Source organism: Archocentrus centrarchus, chromosome 17 (assembly GCF_007364275.1).
Source record: "Archocentrus centrarchus isolate MPI-CPG fArcCen1 chromosome 17, fArcCen1, whole genome shotgun sequence".
NCBI lineage: Eukaryota > Metazoa > Chordata > Actinopteri > Cichliformes > Cichlidae > Archocentrus > Archocentrus centrarchus.
In genome coordinates this window covers 17,238,179-17,259,938 of record NC_044362.1, presented here as the reverse complement: position 1 = coordinate 17,259,938, position 21,760 = coordinate 17,238,179, and the positions used below count along the sequence as shown (strand labels likewise).

The 21,760-nt window shown below is 41.8% G+C and overlaps 1 protein-coding gene and 2 non-coding genes across 6 annotated transcripts; all 3 read right to left on the bottom strand.

The window, feature by feature from the left end:
- Positions 1 to 635: 635 nt before the first annotated feature.
- eif4g1a (eukaryotic translation initiation factor 4 gamma, 1a) lies at positions 636 to 21,231 on the bottom strand. Of its 4 annotated transcripts, none has more exons than XM_030751561.1 (32): positions 20,785 to 21,231; positions 18,925 to 19,051; positions 18,753 to 18,839; positions 18,518 to 18,550; positions 17,571 to 17,591; positions 17,074 to 17,253; positions 16,514 to 16,613; positions 14,253 to 14,401; positions 13,920 to 14,009; positions 13,060 to 13,129; positions 12,097 to 12,978; positions 11,916 to 12,004; positions 11,594 to 11,801; positions 10,960 to 11,093; positions 10,668 to 10,787; positions 9,830 to 10,213; positions 9,429 to 9,575; positions 9,079 to 9,315; positions 8,752 to 8,856; positions 7,581 to 7,859; positions 7,376 to 7,493; positions 7,185 to 7,284; positions 6,602 to 6,945; positions 6,351 to 6,472; positions 6,060 to 6,232; positions 5,822 to 5,947; positions 4,660 to 4,741; positions 4,423 to 4,521; positions 3,967 to 4,110; positions 3,737 to 3,818; positions 3,388 to 3,528; positions 636 to 1,740 (listed from the first exon to the last, which is right to left on the bottom strand). In XM_030751561.1, exons 2-32 carry the CDS (start codon positions 18,997 to 18,999, stop codon positions 1,559 to 1,561), a joined length of 5,103 nt encoding a protein of 1,700 aa, XP_030607421.1. In that variant the 5' UTR covers positions 19,000 to 19,051; positions 20,785 to 21,231; the 3' UTR covers positions 636 to 1,558. The 4 variants fall into 4 exon arrangements, with proteins under 4 accessions (XP_030607421.1, XP_030607423.1, XP_030607422.1 ...); XM_030751563.1 differs by having other exon boundaries at positions 14,253 to 14,398; XM_030751562.1 differs by lacking the exon at positions 20,785 to 21,231 and adding an exon at positions 20,649 to 20,780.
- LOC115796523 (small nucleolar RNA SNORD66) lies at positions 8,957 to 9,033 on the bottom strand. The gene has a single exon (XR_004021314.1). It is a non-coding gene; the product is annotated as a small nucleolar RNA SNORD66 (small nucleolar RNA).
- LOC115796522 (small nucleolar RNA SNORD66) lies at positions 9,715 to 9,791 on the bottom strand. The gene has a single exon (XR_004021313.1). It is a non-coding gene; the product is annotated as a small nucleolar RNA SNORD66 (small nucleolar RNA).
- Positions 21,232 to 21,760: the final 529 nt, after the last annotated feature.

Below are 21,760 nucleotides of genomic sequence, written 5' to 3'. Positions count from 1 at the left end.
TTAGATACACCTTGCTGGTATTGGGTTGGACCCACTTTTGCCTTCAAAGGCGCCTTAATTATTAGGTTAAAGTGCTCTGCTTTTCCCACATTTGTAGATCTAAACAGACAAATCTTTATGTCCACAAACTAGAAACTGATTTTAATATGGACTGGTGAAGTCTGTTGACAAGTCAAGTTTCAGATGTGAGTGCCCTTAGTTCAAACACATTTCAGACAAAACTCTGCTCAGCAACTTAATAAGTCCTTTATTTGCAATGTTCCATTACCACATCTTTCCAGTTTCCGATGCAAAAGAAGCAATATTTTTTAAATAAGGAAAGCAAAAAAAACAAAAAAAAAACAAAAAAAAAAAAAAAAAAAAAAAAGAAAATATTTACACAATTCAAATAAAACTAATAATCAATGGATTATCTAAAGCACCTCTCTGCATCCGGACAACTGTGGTTTCTGCTGGATAAGGAGACACTGCAATTACATCAGCAATTTGTTTCTGAAAAATAAAACTGAAAAAGTTTATCATCATCATTAACATTATCATCATTATTATTATTATTATTATTATTATATATTTACAGAACGCTCCTGAAATCCTGAAATTAGTTTCCACTTAAAGTAGAAAAGGCTTTCGGATCATTTTTGTGTGTGTGTGTGTTTTTTTTTTTTAAACTTTATATATTTTATCAAGTCAATTTTCTGTAGATTTCAAGTTTTAACGGTGATTGGATCGTTAAGTGTCCTCTACAACAGCTCAGGTTTAAGTACAGAAGAGGTAAAAGATGAAAGTCAGTGTGGTTCACTACTGGGGGATGGGAGAGGATGGCTTAAGAGGAAGCATTAAGACCACCCCCTAGTAGTCAAGGTCAAAGGTCAACATCAGCCCTCTGTTTCTGTCCGCTGCAAGTTTGTGATAGGAAACAAGAAGAGAAAATAGACAACCTTTGCTTTAAAAACTCCATCTGTCAAATTAAGATTAGTTCATTTACACTGTAATGTTCAGTCCATGTATCATTACTAGAAACACTTCAGTCATGCTGCACACTCCAGGAAATGACAAAGACATAAGAGCCGTGTCTTCCACACAGGTTATGGCATGTTGATACCCCCCCTCCCCCACTACACCACACGCCCTGCTGTTTCCTCTTGTAGATCAAAAAGTACGTTCGGCATTAGAATTGTCTAGAAGGATGAAAGAGCAGCCCGCTGGTTCGTATTACTTTGACAGAAAGTTTCGTAGTGATGTGGGATACTTCACACCTCGCTAATGAGCAATCCTGCTGAATCCGTTTTCAAGTTTACTTTGATGAGGACACTTGCTGTAACAAGCATGTGGGGAAATAATGAGGAAGCAGGAGAGGGAAGGTAGAAAGAAATGATTGTTTTCTGAGTCCATCCCTCAAAGAAAAGAAATGGGGAAAAAGGAAAAAAAAAAAAAAAAAAAAAACCATAATAAAGATTTATCCTCATTGAGGACTGATTAGAGTCTGCCTCTGACAATGTTGTCCATAACTCTCCACGGTTGCCTGCAGAGCTCCAGCGGCAGCTTTCAGTTCAGTATTTTAGTCCTTATCAGACTCCTCCTCGGCCTCGCGGAGCCAAGTGAAGAAGGCGGTGACTGACTTCAAGGCCACACCTTTGCCTGTCTGCTCGGCGGGGTCTTTGCTGGATTCCCACTCGTAGAAGGCCTCCTCTTTAATAACGTCCTCGTCGTACAAGGCGTCGAAGAACATCCGCAGCAGGTCTGCAGAGAGAAAAAACACCAACCTCAGTAACAATCGAGCACGGATTGTTTTGTTGCAGCAGGTGAGAGAGAAAGAATAAATGAAAGATGTTTCAGCAAAAAGCACAAGCTCAGTTTGGGATGAGCATTATAGCTGTTAATAAAGCTACATTATTTTAAAAGCATTTTTATTTGCACAGAGTGAGAAACAGTTAACAGGATGCTTCCTGGTCATGTCAAATTAATTTGCGCTTAAAAAAAAAGATAGTCAATCAGTAAGTCAAATACCAATTAACAGATAATATTTCTGTGATTTGGTTTTTCTGTGTCAACCCTCCAATCCAGTTTATAACTGCACTTTAATTACCCAAAGAATGTTTTTATCCTCCAAAATAAACTGCTTCACTTATTTTACTGTGTTCTGGGGAAAATGAGCCTCTGCAGAAAAATGACTCGGGCCATCCAGTCACAGTCAGGCAGCAGCATTAAAAACCTCTAGTCACCCCTTTAAATGTCAATACAGCTGAACACAGAGCTGGTGAATACAAATTGAGTTTGTCAGTTTTCTCTGTAGACACTAAACAAAAACAACCTGGAAATACAGGCAGCCATTTTCTGGGCTCCAGAGCTTTGGTGGGAATAAGAAGCGAACGTTCAAGGGCTGCGTTTCAGCTAAATAATAATTAAAAAAAAAAAAAAAAAAAAAAAAAAAGTACAAATTTACAGAAAATTTATACCATCATGTCATCTGACCAATTAAACATAACTTAGGCCCTGTAACACGCTAAGATGGGAATGTTTTAAAAATGATCGCCGTCCACAGGGAACCGTGAGATGCTGAAAACGCTGTAATTCCCATACCAGCCCACAAATTGGCAATGTGAGTATAGGGATTGCAACCATAGTGCGCATGTGTCAGTAACCCCCCCAGCTGAATTTCAAGTTCACAGGAAAGATTTCGGTTTTATTTGTGCTCTTCTAACACGCTTACTGGACTGAAGTGACCTTTTTTTTCCATGTACACTGAGAAATTAAAAGGATGAGACTCAAAGGAAGTGTGACTCATCCAGAGCACCATTTATCTGAGCATAATAAACAATAATAGGGAGTAAATTTGCCATTTCTGTCACAATATCTGAACTCTGACAGGCATTATATTGCAGGTTATCAGCAGAAAGTATTGTTCCTGCCGTGTCCTGATGCAGACTCAATAATTCAGGTACAGAAATCTCAGCTGAATCTCATCTGGACATTTTCTGTTTTTTTTTTTTTTGTTTTGTTTTTTTTAGTAGGAAAATGTTTGAATGTTTGGGGAAACTTGCAAACAGCACAGCTGCACAGCTGAAACCAGAACCACTGCATAACAACGAGCCACAATATCAGTTTCAACTCTGCTGATATGCAAATCTCGTGAAATCTGGGATCATTTGCTTATGTTGCCAAAAAGTGCAACACCTATCAAAACCACACCAAAACAGGGCTGATGAAGAAAGAAAAATTACATTTTTAATTATACAAGATTAATGTTTCAGATTAATGCTGTTAATGAATGTTTTAATATTTGCAAACTGAATCGAATCACATTTTCTTTAAATTAAAAGTTGTATTTTTTCCCCCCACCTGTGTGGGTGTGGCAGTATTAGAGTACACTGTAAATGGGGAACTCACTTGCAGGCTGCTCCATGTGCACCATCAGAGCCTGGAGGGCGTAAAGGGCCTGCAGCTCTTTCTGCTCGTCGTACAGGTATCTCTGCAGCAGAGAGGCTCTCTGGCTGATCTCCTGTGCATCCAACTTGTATGGGTTGTCACCTGAAACAAGAAGCGATAACTGTTTGTTCAGACAAACCAGGAACTATGATTTATAATAAAAATAATTAAAAAAACAGAAAAAAAAACCCCTTTACATTTTCCTCACTTAAGAGTTTGTGTGGATGTGAAATGAAAAGACTAACATACACACACACAGAATAATGCTAGAAAAAAAACAGGCAGCTCGTTCTATATTAGTCATACTTACATATGATAGCAGACTGGCACACTGATGTCATCAATGCTCGTACAAACTGGTTCGAAGCAGTCTGCTGCTCGTCCAAGTTAGCCTGAAAATAGAAAACAAAATGCAGTTGGAGAGGAGGGGAATATGAACTACACTGAAAAATAAAAGCCTGCTCTGAATTTACTCTGCTGTCTCTCTCACACACACACACACACACACACACACACACACACACACACACACACACACACCTCGATCCAGTCTCTGATGCGCTGATTGTTGGCCTTGTCCTGGAAGAGTCTGTCCAGCTGTCTGCTGATCTCCTCTCCAGTGAGGACCTTCTTCTTACCAACCTCTTTTGACTCCATCTCCTCTCCCATGGTGAACTCCACATTCTGGAATACACACACAACACATAAAGAAGTCTGAAGATATGTGGCAACTCGTTACTTTTAAACTGACTGCAAATCACAGTCATTACACGCACACTACCAAAAATATCTTTGCTTTAAACTTTGCCCACAGGGTAGTCTCCAGCTGTCTTTGTCTGCCTTTGGTACTGTGCAGGATCTGCCATTTTCTCATTACCATTTCAAGCTTTGTTGTTACAAAATAGATCAATTATAGCCACATTAAATATATTCTAACATTTTTAGAACAGAAACCAAAAACTCCCAAAGTCTAAAATCTGAATGCGTCACACGTACCTGATCGGTGACAAACTTGTTAACGTCTTTGTCTTTGGCCAAGAAGTCATTCCAATTCAGCCCCGCCTCTGTCCACAAAGCCCCGACCTTCTTGGGGGTCTTGAGAAGGAATAATAAGTCCAGTGAATAACATGTCACATGTAATATGTCACACTAAATAAATTCTTTTTTTTGTTTGTTTCAATATGTACAACATAACGTGTTTGCTCGCAATTGTTTTTTCAATGATTTACTTACCATTTCTTTACAAAGCAACTTGAGGATCTGTACCAGCAGCACGCCGGCCTTCCCCAGAGGCACAAGAGGCTTTGAGATCTCCCTGAAGACACAGACGCACTGAATTAAGCTCCCATTTTTGTTAAAGCTGTATTATAATTCAGCTGTTTAGCTAATTTTAAAGCTGGAAATAAGTGACCTAGTTTTACATTTAGCTTAAAATCTTTATTTCAGAGAAAGACTGTCAGTCACATTCAAGTATCTTTCAGTCACTGCAGTGAGAAGAGTGATGCTTTAATATTTGTGAGCCATATGTGAATCGGTGGTTAGGTATATTTTTCCATAAATTGTCCACGCAACTGGAATAAGAAAAAGGGAGAATGACAGGCATGCACTTCTGATCTTGTTCCAAAATAATGTGACTTTTACTGAACTTTTATTAATATTCAAATATAACCCGCTCCAACAGACTCTCATTCAAAAAGCATAAACTTCTCATAAAATGCTCAGTCATTATGAAGTTACTTTTCTGATAAAATGTGACAGTGGACATTTTGAAAAATATCTCCATAATCTAGTAGGTATTAAATGTGAGAGAGGCCACAGATTGGCCTATGTGATTGACAAGCTATTTGGGACTGCAGGGATGGTGAGTCAGCACTGATGCTGAGCTGCATGCACGTCGCCTTGATTCAGTTGCGGTATTTTGTCACCATTTAGGCAATAAACAGGTTTATGGCTTGTTCTTCAGTGAATTGCTCTAAACGACCCTATACCAATATCCAAATTGCTTAATAGCTTCCAATATAAATATACCTACTATGAAATTTTAGTATTAGGTATAATGTCTACAATGCAGCTTGCAGATTAACACGCCTATGATACTGCATGCAGTTAAACTAAACAGCACGTGAGTTGCAGCAGATGGAGATTGCACTGCCATCGAAATGCAAGACAAGGTGGCTCACAACACCACTTGGTACATTAGCCTTTATATAAAATCCATGATTCAGAGTTTGAGGATTAAATTCCTGCTCTAAGTTAGAATCTCTTTGCAAGTTAGTCTAACACTATTTATTGTCAGTTTAAACATGTCCATGTCTATCAGACTATATTCGTAAGCCAAAGTGCCCAAGTTTGATTTCACTCATATGAAATGTGTCTGCTGACATCCAGCCCTTACCTGAAGAGCTGTCCCATAGGGATTCCTCCCTCGTGGAGCATAGGCGTAATAAGCTCAGCCAGGTAGAGCCAGATGTGAGGTATATCTATGGCCATGTCTTCTGCTACCTCCAGGATCTCTTGTAGCCTACAATAGAATCAGTTTTAGTTTCATTTGCTCAAGAATGTCACATCAAGAGTAGATTCTGGCATTGAAGAACAGCAGAAACCATGCAATGTTTTTCCTTTTAAATGCTCACCCTTTGTAGTACTGCTGTGTGGGCAAAGTCCCTGCCTTTACAAGCCGGTGCAGCAACAAGCCCATGTGCTCCCGAGCAATGGTGCTTCTTTCAAGTGTCGACTCCACACCGTTCCGCACAAACACATAGAGCAGTGAGGTGCTATTAAGCTCTGCCACACACTGCAACGCCTCCTACAGCACCAGAGCAAGACAAAGGAACGTTGTTAACACTTGTAAACACATTCATGTGCAAACATGCTAGTATAATTCAGATTATTGCATGCGAGTATACACAAAGCCATATCTGCACCTTGACATCATTGATGTGGAGGTATTCTTCAATGATGGCATTCGACTTCTTCTCCACCTCCTCTTCAGTCAAAGAAGGTTTAGGGAGAGATGGAGGAGGAGTGGGAACACTCTCACGCTTAGCTGAAGAAAAAAAAAATAGAACCTGAAGTTCATTCTTCTTTATGTCTTTTCATTTAATAAATATAAAGAATTCTATACACAACTATCACCTTTATCCTATTAAATGCATTTTAATTCTTTATTTCATACCTGGGACAAAGTCAGGACCTCTGTCCCTGCTTCCTCTGTCTCTGCTTCCTCTGTCCCTGCTTCCTCTGTCCCTGCTTCCTCTGTCCCTGCTTCCTCTGTCCCTGCTTCCTCTGTCCCTGCTTCCTCTGTCCCGACTGTCTGTCATGCTGGCGACGCGACGCACAGGTTCAGTCGAAGCCCTGCTGTCTCCTCCCCTCCCACCACGCTCCTGCGACTCTCTGCTGAAACTTCTCTTGGTGATTTGGTTCCCTTCCCGTCCCTCGTTGCGATCGAATCGGTCAAATTGTTCCCTGTTGCGGTCGCTCCTGTCCCTGTCACTCCCACGTTCGCGGCTCGAACTCGATCTATTGGTAAGAGATGAAACAAAGACGTACATTTAACAGGCTTATTAAGTCACATCATGCCACTAAAATGTTTTTTGTAACCACAGCAAGGAATTCAATTGGTCACCATCTGCAACTTCACAAATAAATGCCACTAAAATGTGTTAACCCCCCCCCCAAAAAATAAGTGCCTAGACAACAGATAAAAATAATCAATAAGTTTCATGCATTCAGTGCTGCACTAAATAAAGACAATATACCTTTGAGGAACTCTGCGATCAGTGTCTGCTGAAGACAACAATGACCCAGACTGTAGGGCAGAGAAGCGGTTGAGAGTGCTGGTAGCCGGACGGCCAGAGTCTAGAAAGATGGAAATGGATAGATTAAGAACAAAAACCACTAAAACATCCGGTAAATCGTGCTGTCTTTTACAAGAAGCTGAAGGTTTTACCCTGATCTCCACTCGCTGGTTTAGCTCCACTTCCTCCGCTGCTGCCTTTTCCCCAGCTGCCCCACATGCCTTTGCCACCTGGAGCTAACAGCTGATTGTTGAAATCCATAGCACCAGGCTACAGAGAAACAAAAAAAAGTTAAATAAACACTAAAGAGGCCTGAGAAACCAAACTCAAGATTTCACATGAATTTTCAGACATTACCTTTGTGATTTTGCTAAGGCGGGTGGTGTCGATGGGTCTGTTCTTGGAGATCGGGACTGTGTTCCACCCCTCATCCTGAGGCTGGCTAACCCGGCCACCTCCTGGTGTGTGAGGGCCTCTGCCACCCATGCTTCCTCCCATCCTGCCGCCGCTTTCCTTCTTAGACATGAGCTGCTGCTGGACTTTGATCTGTTCCCTGTGCTCCTCCATCTCTGCCTCCTTGTGAATTTGGTCAATTGTTTTAGGACCCTGATCTCCTCTACGAGGCACCCAGTTATTCTACAGAGAGAGATGGAAGATGATTAAATGTTTGAGAGCCAGCCTCCCACAGATTTGGACTCCATTTGGGGTGGTAGAAATATTTTGACAGGAGTGTGTGTAACAGGAGGAACATGCACACTAAATAAAATCAATTTAGAATTGCTCTGCTGCAAAAAAAATTTCATGCCCTTGGAGTCAATTAAAAAACATTTACATTTTTTTTTTTTTGCACCACACAGCGGCTTTTTGTGACAGTGGAGAGAGACAGGAAATGGGGGGAAAAGATACCAGGTAAGACACGCGGGCAAATTGGCGACGGGCCGGGACACGAACCCGCGCCGCCCACACCGCACCGCGGAATATCTATGTGGTCGCCGGCTTCACCACTAAGCCACCCAGGCGCCCCTTATAAAACATTTTGGGTCAGTGTTTCACCTCTTCACAGCTAATCCCCAGAGCAGAACAAGAACTACTGTCGCCATCTGCAGCCTAAGGCAGTGGATTATTGGATTTGGATACCAAAGGTGAGACAAGATACTGAAAAGGTCAAGCAGCTGAATGTTATCAAGAACCACCAAAACAGTGACATGGTTTGGGAACCAGGAAGGAAAGAGCTGGGAGCAGCATGTAAACTTTCAAAATAAAAGCATAGGGCTTGCTTCTTGGTAAATATATCACTGATGCCAAAAAATAGGAAAGACTAAAATGACTCATCCAATATACTTGAGAGGGCTTTATTATACCTGGATGACCAGTGCAAATACAATCTATATGTGGAAAACACTTCCAGTTTATCATCAAATTAAAGGAATCCCAGTAGACTCACACTCCCTGATAATAACGAGTCATCAGAAATGCTCACTATCAGTTCTTTATTCCTCTAAACTTTTGTGTATGAATTAATATTTACCTTTCTGAGGTCCAAAACATCTTGCAGCATGAAGCGGATTCTTGATGAAGTCTTTCTCTCTTTAATAATCTTGTCCATCTGATTGAAATACTGATCCATACGGGGCTGTCAAGGACACAAAGGAGGGAAATTTATGAGGTATAGGTGCGAAATGGCAAACCGTGTATACATATAGACAATGATAATGTTATACACTGAGATCTGCCTCCTCAGTTCCTCAAACCCATCACTAATAATCAGTGGCCCAGACACGTGGCACAAAAACAAAAGTCATCACAGGAGACATTTTAATGTATACATCTATCTGTTAGTTCATGCTTTACTTACCTTTGCCTTCTCAAAATCCAGGTCTTTACCAATAGTGGACAGCAGTCTGCAGAGACACTCGAGAGACTCTTCATCATGATTCTTTAGTAGTTTCACGACACAATCATGCATGATTGGCTCTGTCAGCATTTTAAGCTTAAACAGTTCACCAATGAACTTTATGTTGCCCAGTGAGCGGCGTCGAGCTTTATCTCTGGCCTCCTCCAGCTCCACCCTGAAGCGCTCACGCTCATCATCCTGGGAGTAGATACAAGTAGGGGTTGTGCTTAGTGTGAGAGTCAAATGATCGGTTTGCTCTAAATATGAATTGGTGGTTTTGACAATCAACAGTGCAAATAAAAACTTCTTACATCTTTGGCAGCCTCCAACTCCTTTTGCTTTTTCTCAAAGATCTCATCATCATCCTGGTCCTTCTCAAACTCCTTCTGGCAGCGGTTGAGCAGCAGTTTGCGGAAGTTCACAAAAACTCCTGGTTTGTCTGAGGTGGGGACTTTCAGCTGATGGAAAACAATGTTCAATATCATCAAGGGGTTTTAATGCATGTTGTCCATTTAGCAATATTTGATGATATCTCTAAGTCTCGCTATCTGTCAAGTGATAGATTGATAGATCGATAGATGAATAGCTGAAAGTATGCTCCTTCAGTTCCTCAATGCCATCATAAAGGTTCAGTGGCCCAGACACGTGGCACTAAACACAAGTCATCATTGGAGCAAATGATCAAAGCACATCAAACATTCACTAGACTCACCCCCATAAGGCAGCGGCACATGTTGGCGTAGGCCACAGAGAAATTGGGCTCTGAGATGGCCTTCTCAAAAATGAGGTCAATGGCTCCCTTCAGTCTCTCTTCCGTGTCTATCGTCAGCTCTGTCACCTGTTTCATCAACTCCTGAAACTTCTGAGGTGTCAGCTTGTTGAGGATGCTCCGCAGACGCTTGAACAGCTCTTGAGTCTTGGCCTGCTCTGGCTCATCTTCTTCAGGCTCCTCACCACGGACACGGGTGGGCTTTTTCACAGAGGGCTTCCAGGCCTTCTCGGCCTTGCTGAGCTGCACGTCGTCATTTAGCGACATGCTGCTGATAATTTTTCTGTCTTTACGTTGCCCCTGCTGAGAGCGACGGGGCCCAGGTAGCTAAAAAGGAGAGAAATGGATGTATATTTAGCAAAGCTAGTAGAAAGAAACAAAAAATAAATAGTTTATGCTAGCCATCGTTGCCTTCACAAACAGCTCATCTGCCAAAAAGTAATGTCACAACTGCTGGCATGCATTGTGCTTCTGTGTCATTTTAACTTGTCATGCACCTCCTGGCATAAAAAATGTGGAGAGACAAGCACATGAGCATGTAGCTTTTCCCAGAATTCCGAGGACATATTAATGTAGGACGATAGAGATACTCAGATGGCACAGAGAGTTTATTTTAACTTCAGTCCATCACACCTCTAGTGCCAGAATAAAAGGGTTGTGTTGATGTCACAGTTTGCATAAGCAATGACCAACATATCAACTATAATGCGGCTTTGATTATTACAATAATCCCTACAATGTCCTATAACAAACTACCCCAAAAAGCGACAAACTGACTAACCAGGCCTCGAGGTCCTCCCATTGATCTGCTCCCAAGGTTCCCCAAATATGAGGGAGTAAAATCAGGACCAGCACTCATCAGGCGAGCTGGGTCAGCAGGTCGTAGTGGAGTCTTGTTCACCTGTAATTACAGATGTAAAAAACAGCCATGTACGCACAACATTTAAAAACTGTGCCATGTTCTTCCATAATCTGCATGATATAGGTAATAACTAATTGCCGAGGTCATAGAAAAAGCAAAACACTGTCATATAGCTTCTCTGTTCTTTTATGTTAAGCCCAGCATCACATACCTTATCCAACACCACGTCACTGATAACAGGCAGGCCCTCAGGCTTGTGCATACTGGCACTGATGAACTGGCAGCGCAGGAGGAACTCCCTGTCGTACCGCTTCTTCTCCTCTGGGTTTATCGGCTTCCATTGTTCTGCATAACGTACATGAAATATGCAAAGGCAGGTGATTAAAAGGTACACTAGGCACAACTTTAGATGGCCGGGAGTGATATTCAGTGCTGATTCTTTGAAACTTAAATGATAAAACAACGACAGCAGAGGAGAGAAACTAATCTGACCATAAAGAGATTTTCATACTCTGCTTAAATAAAACAAGGGTCAATAATTTATGCAGGGGTGAGGTTGAGCTGCAATGGAATCTGAGCAGCACAAGAAGGAATTCTTGATACAATCTGAACAATGAAGAAATTAAGTGTACTTGTACAGAACAGAAATAACAGTTTCTTCTTAATTCTTATTTAGAATTAGATTTAATTGTCCTAAAACTATATGTATAAAATGACAACAGTTTAGCATCAGGGAGCAGATTTAAAACAAATTTTTAACTTTCAGATTTATTGATGGGTAATTACTTCACTAACCCAATGTAATTACTGTTAATTTAATTTAACTATAGCCAATCAAAGCATACCTTGTTTGAATTGGTATTTCTGCTCAGTTGGCTCAGGTGTGGCTTTAGACTTGTCAGGTTCTGCATTCTGCTTGTCCTCTTTCTGCTCCCAGGTCTCATCTGCCACTTCAGCAGGAGGTTCAGCTGGAGCTGGAGCTGGAGCTGGAGCTGGAGCTGGAGGGTTGGCCTGAGTGGACGAGGGTTCAGAGGCAGGCTTGGCACCTTGCTCCTGCGAACAGTAAGAGAAGAATAAGTATTCTAAAAATCTGCAAGAATATTGTTGCGTGTAGAGATGGACACAAGAGTTTAATGGTTTTGGGCTGTCATTTGAACTAACACAAACCTCTGTGAAGGCATCCAGGAGGTTACCGATGGCCTCCTTCTTGTTTAACTCTTTCATGTTCTTCCTCTTCTTTGGCACAGACGTAGCAGCTTCAAAAGGAAGAACAAAGTGATTAAATTAAAATTCATAAAACAGGATCACACATATGCCAGCCTTAGAAGCAAGCAGAAATGCACTGTACCTTGCATAGTAGGTTCTTCTGGGCAGCTAACAGAGGCAGGAGGGGTATCCTCACTTGTCTTCTTCCACTCTTCCTCCTTCTCTTCGGCCTCTTCCTTCACCTCCTGGGCTGCTGTTGCTGTTTTAGCCATAGGTGTGGATTCCTGAGATTGAGAAGCTTCTGGCTTTTTGTGGGGTGTAGTGTCTGAAAATTCATTATCCTTGGGCAGTTCTTCGGTCTCCTGAGGAAGACCGTTGGGGAGAACGGGCTCTGCTGTCTCGACTTGTGTAGATTCAGGCTCAGGGGTAGAGCACAGATCAGCATTCTGGGTCTGTGGGGCAGCAGATTCCAATACAGGTGGGGGAGGCTGGGAAACTTCAGGTGCTGTTTTTGGAGCCATTTCTTCTTTCTCCACATTAGAGGAAACTATTGCTGCAACCTCAACTGCAGGCTCCAACTTAGTGCTGGGCACCTGCTCTTCTTTTTCCAATTTTTTGACTTCCTCTGTTTTTGTTTCTTCTTTTACTGGAGCATTCTCAGCTTGAGCTGGAGCAGCCAGTGGTTCCTCCATTTTCACAGGAGCTTCTGGCGCTGCTAAAGATTGTGACGTTGCGACAGGAGCGTCAACTGTATCGCCAACGTTGGTGCTGACTTTATTTACTACCTCAGCAGGAGTAGTGGTCAACGGTGCTCCTGGAGGGAGGGAAGGGGGAGACTGCTGGTCCTTTATCAGTGTGCATGGCACCTCAGTAGTAGCTACAGGGGCTACAGATTGTGCAGCTAACTCAGTAGGCGGTGCTATTTGGCTGTCCACTTCCTGTTTGGACTCCAACACAGGCTCTGCATTTGCCGTAGCACAAGGAGGAGGGGTTTCAACACTAGCAGGGTGCTCTGCATTTTCATCTGGACAGTGAGAAACATGACAACAATGAGGAAAAATGTCAAATTCTTCATTTTTCACCAAGCCAAACTTAATATGCTCACCTCTTCTCGTCGGTGTAGTCGCAGGCTGAGCAATTTCACCATTGGTCTGTGCAGGACTTACATCTGGTGCCTGCAATCACAAAGCAATAGTCGTGTTTAATAATTAAAATAGAAAACCACATGGGCTGTCAGCATCACACATTCAGTGTGGTTTATTACATCTTGGGTTCATGCGATTATTTTCACATTTCATAGGCACTGTGTCAAACTGGTACTGATTCAGCCCTGATTCTTTGAAGGCTGTAGTGTGGTATTGAACTTGCTTGTTTTTTCTCCACAACTAGCAACTTTCAGCTTTGACAACAGCTCAAAGCATCAGTGTGTATTTGCTTTGACTCAGCATAGTTGGCTTACTGAACCGGATCTCAGTTGTGCTGAATATCAGACATTGCCATGAAGATGAAAAAGCAATCAACACAGTGGCAGATGCATAAAGAATTCACAGGGGGGGGGGGGGGGGGGGGGGGGGGGGGGGGCAATCATCTCCTGATGTGGGTTTTTCTGTCTTTTTATACGTTCCTTTGTTTCTACTGTATAAAATGACATTTTGGTTTCACTTTGAGAAAAATGACTCCATCCTAAGGCAAGACCATTTACAGTGAAGACAAAATATCAAAGGCTATCTAACCCATCTTTCTACATTTTACTGTTCCATTAATTTACTTTGTTCACAACACACAGAGTACTATAAGTCTGTGTAGGATAGCTAACTATATTTTAGATTTCAGATACAAGAAAAATATACCTTTATTCATGAGAAACACCATCATATAATATTACCAACAATCTGCAATGAAAAAAATTCTGTAATGGATATGAATCAGTCACTTCAAAGCAGTCTTCCCAAAGGCAGGTCTTACCTGTGGAGTCGGTGTGGTGGAGGACCTTCCACCTGACATGATCTCCTCTGTGATATCACGCCCACCCTGGTTGGGGTCTCGTATTCTTATCTATTAGAGAGTCGGCAAATGTTAGTTTTCCACAAAACATGTATCCGACATGAAAATACAAATAATACACAACTATCCTGTAACTACTGATCTATAGCTGGCCCCACTCCACCATCATGACAAATACTATTGTTTTCAGGTTAAAGGGAAAGTTCCACACTGAACACACAATACACGTTCCCTCCATTCAACTTTTTTGACCTCATACAAGAGGTGCACTGCCCTTTTGTTGGGACACACTACCGGTTTGCGTTCTCTCTTCGGTGGGCCTTGTGACTGTGCAGGGGGTTGCTGAGGAGGCGGAGCTTGTTGCTGTTGCTGGGTGGAGAGCATGACCGCTGAAGGCTGGACAGATGGGGAGTACTGAGGCTGAGCTGGATAGTATGCTCCTGCTGTAAAGTTGAAATGAAACGAAGCAAACAAACAAAAAAAAAAAAAAAATGTATGAAATAAATCACTCAGAATATATTGAAGTGCAAGAGATCAAACTACAAGAAAATCTGCTTATGCTGTTACAAACATGTTTTATTTGCTTTATATTTTTTTACAACTACATCCAACATCCTCCCTGTTTTACTTTATTTTGAGTTCAGAGTTTAAAGAAGGCTCCTTCATTTAAATTTGTTATGCTGTTCAGACACTGGATTAGAGATCTGTTCATATCTTTGGGTTTGGAGAACACGATCAGGAGAGGGGAAATCCAACCTTGTAACCTTTAGAATCCTGTGAATTTCAAATCTGACTCTTTAAAAATTTTATACAAATGCTTAATTTTTACGCTTTTTTCCCCTGTGTATAGTTACTTATTAATCATTTTCTGTCTTTAGTTATTTTCCTGTTTACATGCGTTTACATTGATTTCCTAATAACCTACGGACTTGAGCTAATCTTATTGTCTTGTTAGGCTTTCGGGTGATAGCCTGGACACAGACTCTCTAAATAGGAAAGAAGTAGCTTGTTAAAAGTGTTGTGCGATAGTCAGACTTAACCATGATTAGTTCGTGTCTTTCAATTAGGGCCTTTTGTAATTTTCCCACCACATTATGCATAAAGTCAACAATAAAGTCTATGAACACAACGCTTTAATTAGCCACTTCTGTCTACCGCACATGATGAGCTGCAAAGGGAGAATCAGCTCAGTTCACTTTGAGACGTAACTGCAAGTTGCAGTTTACATTCACGTCTGTCTGGACTTTAAAGGGATTTAATTGGTTGACATCAGTATCCGACCAAATCTGAAACACGGTCACTATCTGCCCTTCTGTTATGGCGTTGAAATAAGCCTGAAAAATAGTGTTGTGGTATGGAAAATTATTTTAAAATTGAGCTGGCTTTTGATTCATCTTCTTAATCATTTGTGAAAATCTGTCAAAAACACATTCAAGTCATGTTATTCTCTGTTTTTGCTACAACTACTTTTTAATAACACCCATTATTGTGTGTATGTGACCTACACATTGCAGATCACCCACACGTTAGGTCAGAGACGGGAAGACTCGGTTCGAGACAAGGAAGTGCCACAGAAGCCTGCTGACCACCACACAAGCACACGCACTACTCACCGGGGTAGCGCTGGGAGGCGAGAGGAGCACCGTGGAGAGAGAGACGGCCATTCTCTCGCCCGCCCCCTCTCCCCCCACCACCCCGCCTCTCCCTCGCGGCAAGAGAGGGCTCTGAACCAACGCAGCAAAGGAGAGGAAGGGAGTGAGGGATGGGAGAGGGAGGAAAGAAGGAGAGGGCAGGAAGAGACAGATGCAGAATGTGTTAATGAGAGGATCCAGAGGAAGCAGGGTGTTAAGAAGGTCCCATGAAATGAACAATACCTATACTGTGTACACTTACCTTGTGTTACTGGCTTAAATTTATTTTCATATAGTTCAAATTTTTAAGTGCACTCTCACCACAAAAGGGTGTGTTTAAGCAAATACAATGGGCTTTTAATTTAGACATTTTATGTGTTAATGGGCTATGTGCTAGTACAAATGTACCAGAGCAACTGATCATTTGTAGGAGTAAGTTATGTTTCCAGCTTAAACAGTTCAGTTTATTCATATTTAAATAGGGTTCCTGGCAATATTAGCTCCCACACAACTATTCTGATATATACAGACACACAAAAAGAAGAAACCTATAGTCTCAAAGCCATTTCATGGAACCTGTAAGGCAGTGTAAGGGTGCAGATAGAAAGAACACAGACTGAAGCAGAATTAAGCCCAACTACATGCACGTGACAGTTCAGCACATATAGCAGTTTTTAGACTAAATGCATTTATTTAAATTAAAAAAAAAAGTACAACAAAGATTAAAAAATAAACAGCCAAGCAAAACCATTCCACATTCAGTAATACATTACGGATGAAGAAATGTGCACGTGGATATAGATTAAAACAAGAGGTCCAAGTTTTTTTAAAACTAAAATTCTGTGTTTCAAAGTTTATCCGTTTAAACTAATAATATTTGTGGTTGTGCTTGGTTGTTGTTGGGCCTTGGCTAAAACCCCTTACCATAAGGAGTGTATTCAGCAGGGCTAGTTCCTGGGTAGAAGCCTGCTGTGCCGCTGGTCACGGGATACTGCTGGGTAGGAGTCATGTATGGGGTCCGGTACTGCAGAAACAAGCCAACCAACAATTAAGTTGTGAGAGACTCACTGTACAAACCTCGATTATGAGGACTTTCAAAAATGTACGTAGCTTGTCATAACAGGATTTTAAACTGCAGTTTATTCTTCATTGTGTCCCTGTCCCATCCTAACACACTATCATAAGAAGAACACAGAGTGATGGTATAGCTGTTAGCATTGAGCTTCCTAACTAAATAATCCAAATGTTAGGAGCTGCTTTGGACCTAAAAGATACCAAACTAACAAACCAGTGATCCTTCCAACATTAAAGCTACAAACAACCAATAATGAAAAGTAATATTAAGCTCAGCCTGTTAGCATTATTAAATGCAGTTTCTTTAAAAGGCAATGTCCTTTTTAATACTTTCATTTGGGTGACTGCAACTGTCACGGTGAGTGTGTATTCAGGCCGGCTGCAGGGCAGAGCTTTGTGTGTGCACTAACCTGTCCAGGGGAAATGAAGTAGCTCTGAGTAGAGCTGGCAAAAGGCAGCTGCTGCTGGGGAATCATCATCATTTGTGAGCCGGGCTGGTAGACATGAGTAGCTGTAACAGGTCGAGGGCCACTATTTCCCTGTACCCGTGGAGCACTGGCGGCCATGGTGGGTCGGTTCTGATAGTAACTCTGTAAAAAAAAAAAAAAAAAACAACAAAAAGGATGAAGACTGCATCATAACAGGAGCAAACTTGTTGCTCTGGGTGTGTATTTCTTAACAATAGTAGTCCTAATTCTTGCTTTTACAGCTTTCTGTGTGTGTTTGCATCCAGTCGTACACACCCTTATCCTCAGCTGGAATCTATGCACTCACAGCAACTGCTTATGTGCACACTAAATTCAATTTTGGGCAACATGGAGTTAAAATTGTACTGAAAATCATGACACTCTGGCACAATGAGGTTAGCACAAGTTAACAGGGGAGGGACGAAGAGAAAAGCCGTTACCTGTAATGCTCTGTATCCACCCTTCAGCCGCGCAACACATGAGCAGAGAGCAAGAAAGGGAGTGAGATTAAGATGAAAATGAGGACTAGAGACAATGGGGGTGGGTGGGGGGGTGTTGAAATTACAAAGCGAAGAGACAGCAGTGTATCTTGCAGCCATGAGGGGTTAAGTTCAAACAACTACAGATGCACATGTAATCGATTCAGGACAGATTATTATAGAAACATGATCCCCTTCTAGTCCTGCAGGGTCCCACTTCTGGGAGGTTAAAGAATCACATTAAGGGCTGCAGGCGCATGCAGTTTTATTCATTTTAATATCTGCCCACGACAAGGTCCTTCTGCACTGTGGGACTGGCAGGAATGTGGTGATCAATCCAAAACAATGGTGAGAGATGGCACTGTGAGACACAGGCTGCTTTCAAAAGACAGCCTGCTGCACAATTTCGACAGCATCAGAAATTCTCAAATTTTTCAACATTTGGACAATGTTACGACTTGTGTCTACAAACCAGGTATTCAAATACTGGTGCGGTACGCCACAAAACAGAATGACAGAAGGAAAAGGAAAGAAGCCTGGGCAACACTGAAAACTGTGTAGAACTGAATTTTCAGCTGTTTGCTTTTTTTTTTTGTTTTAAATTTGCATCAGACTCACAAAATGTAGCGTACAGTATAATCCTTGTTACACAATCTAAGAGTTTCAATAATATTTTAAGGTTGCAAAAAAAGCTAATTTGGATTTGTTTTATTTTTAATTCAACTGATTTAAATTATTTATTCAGTCATAACACAGGAATTTTAGATTAATCTCTTGCTGAGGTACAAAATATGTAGTGGGGAACTAACTATGTTGTTCTCATCTTATTCTCCAACTTGTGTATCTGAAAGCATGCATTACACTAAGGAGACAAATGGGATGTGAGGAAAAGTAAAAGGTGTTAGTACCTGTTGATGTAAAGTACGGGGCCCAGTAGCAAACTAGGACAGCAGAAGAAAGGAAAGAAGTCAAGATCGACATTCAAGGATAAAGATGGCAAATAGAGGCTTTAACACATACGTTAAGGTAAAGCCATATAGCAGAAGAAGCCATGTCAGAATTCTTTGTGAAAGAGCAGGAAAGAAAGGGTTCTCAAACATATCACAAACTAAGGCTTAACAGAAAGCATGCTGTGAACAATACCTGTCTTGGCTGCGGTGCAGAGTTCATTTGTGGAGGTGGAGGGGTGGCAAAAACAAGAGAAGCTGGCTGTCCAGGGCCGTAGGCAGCCTTAAGAGGAAAGACCAAGGGAGGGGAGATGTTACAAACTCTAATCTACCAAGAAAAATAAATCAACCTGGTTAGTGGGTCTCACCTGTGCCAATCCAGGGGAAGGGGCAGGATTGGGGACAGAAGTAGGTCCCGCTATAGGCTGTGGTGGTTTGCTCATTTCACGTTCTTTTATGGTACTTCATTAGGGTGGCGATGTGGTGCCAGCCTTCCTGAGGAAGGGAGGAGCAAGAAATAATGTCAAAATAAGAACAGGAATTTATTTTGAGCTGAAAAATTATTTTTAAGTATTTACTGGCAGGCAATGGTATTATATAAATTTTTAAATGGTAACTGCAGCAGTTGAGGCTGGATATCAAAACAGCACTGTAGGGAGTCATGTTGAACCTTAGTGTAGTGACATCTAACCAAGCAGCCAGGGTGTGGCCTGCAGTTTCGCCTATGATAACACCACCACCTCCCCAATCTTGTTCACTTGTATTTTTCAGCGTTCATACATTGAGGCAATTAGTGCTTTCCCCTCCTAGAGTTCTTGATTAAATTAGCCGGTAACACAATCATGTGTTTTATCTTCCACTCAAATTTTAGTCTGAGTAGATAGGGTTAAAATGGCCTCCTTGGAGATTGCCTTAGAAACACATGCTAATTTGTTTTTAACTCAAGCTCACATGCCTGATGGTTTTGAGTGAATTGTTTAAAACATGGATACCTCAGGTCAAAGTTCATTTACTGTGTGAACAGGAGCTTCAATGACGAACCCCCCTCCCCCGTTGAGCAAATAAGACATTCAAAACTCAGTGCTAACTGCAGTTTTCTCATCACAGTAAATGACGATTGCGTGGGGGCTCAAAGTAAAAAAAAAAAAAAAAAAAAAAAATAAAAAATTATATATATATATATATATATATATTTTTTTTTTTTTTTTTTTTAATTTATATTTGAATAACAGCAGACGTGTCATACACATCCACCTGCTGACACAGGGACTATCGTTAGCTGCTAGCTGGTGCCATGCTTCTTTTTTGACAGGGCTTCAACGCTCCCATATGGCGCGCCAGCAGCGATGGCTACCAGGCTTATGATCCACGATTAAATGTAAACGACCCCGTCTTAGCTGACATTTAGAGTAAAACACATTTTAACACATTTATGGTCCGCTAACGAACCACAACTGCCCCGGCAAGGCAGGCAGGCTGGATCGGTAGCCCACAGCCGACTAACGTTACGTGTCCCACCATCGCAGGCATTTTACTTAGTTACGCTACGTGGCTGAGTCCACATTTAACCTTAACGTTACACAGAACCCGGTCGAATAGTTTTACTGTGCTTATTGTATGAGGACACATTTATAACCAAAGCCCGTGAGCAGCGATGTAGTTGGCTCTGTCAATACTGCTGCAACACACGAAAACGATTGAGGTGAACTTACAGTCATGCTATTGTTAGTTAACATTAGCTAAGCAGTTAGCCCGGCGCTGTCCTAAGGAGGTGTTACAGGCCCAGCGACACCGAATGAAATAGTCAATCTGATGTTCAGTGTTAACTTGACTTAATATTGTGGCACCGAGGCCCCCGACTTTAGATTCAAGTCAGACTTTAAGGATGTTGCCCCAGATCGAGGTGAAAAAGTCTATTTTTTTAACCGAGAACCAGAAAGCGTTAGGGTTAGCCGTAGCTGCCCCACGAAGCCCACCGAGGTAACCAAACGAAAACAGCCGCAGCTATTATTTCAGCTAACTGCACGTTAATGTCAGCTCTAAATAAAAGTCACTGAACTGACGTTAATCATTTAAATTAAAGTGGTTTTACCCGGACGCTGGGCAGGATTAGCCTGTTAGCTCTGCGGGCGTGTGTGGACCGTCAGGGGCCTGCTCAGCCCGTGTGCCTTTGACAAAAAATGAAGCCCCGTTCGGGGACCTAGCAGTACCACTGGGTTTCTTCTTACCGGGAATTAACAGCTACTGTGTTGCAAGGTTGGAACTCGGGGATTCAGCCTCGGGTTAGTCTTCTGTTAATGAAAGGGGTGGTGCTGCAGTTTCCTTTTCCTTTTACTCCAACAGAAAAAAATGATGCCCTTTCTTGGCTAATGACTTAGCGAGCTAGTTAGCTAACCGGCAGATGGGAGAGTGCTACAACTGTCACTTCGGTTTAAACCCCCAGGCGTGCAAAAGTGACAGTGTTCAAAATCAAATAATATAGTCCTTCGGGAATACTATTGACAACTCCGATGACCCCGAGAAAAGCCTCTGGACCGCAGGTCCATGATCAAGGCGTCGATGGTGATGGATTGCCGGTTAGGTATATACACAAGTATCGTCTGAGGCGGCTCAGAGAGAGGCCATAGTGCGATGTTTCTGCTGTGCGAAGCCGGTACGCCTCCGAGTCGCATGGGTAACTTCCGGGGAAATTAAAATTTGAGGCGGGTTCCTTGGTCATGTGATACAGGACTCATTTGATCAACTGAGAGAGGCCTCAGTATTCAATATGTGCCATTATCTTGAACACTAAACTGATGACGTCTATAACTCCCTTACGGTGTTCACAGGCCCGAAAAATGGACATTTGAGCGCCTTCATTTCCATCACAGTTGGGCAGACTTTGTTAAGAATAAGAAGATGACGTTCCTGAGAGGACTTTGATTAGCTGCAGAAAACAATGAAGAGAACATGCATCATTATCCAGCAACAGGACGTTTATTTATCTAATGTTAGTCTTTTTAATATCAGAAAAAAAGCAATAATGTATCTGATGATAATAATTTTAGCTGTTTAGTTTTTAAAGCTTCTAACAAAGTAGTAGTAAAGGAAAGTAGTACAGTACTGTGCAAAAATCTTGAGCCACCCCTCCTTAACTCCACCAAGGAGGTTATGTATTCGGTAACGTTTGCATGTCATTCTATCTGTAAACACCATATCTTGAAA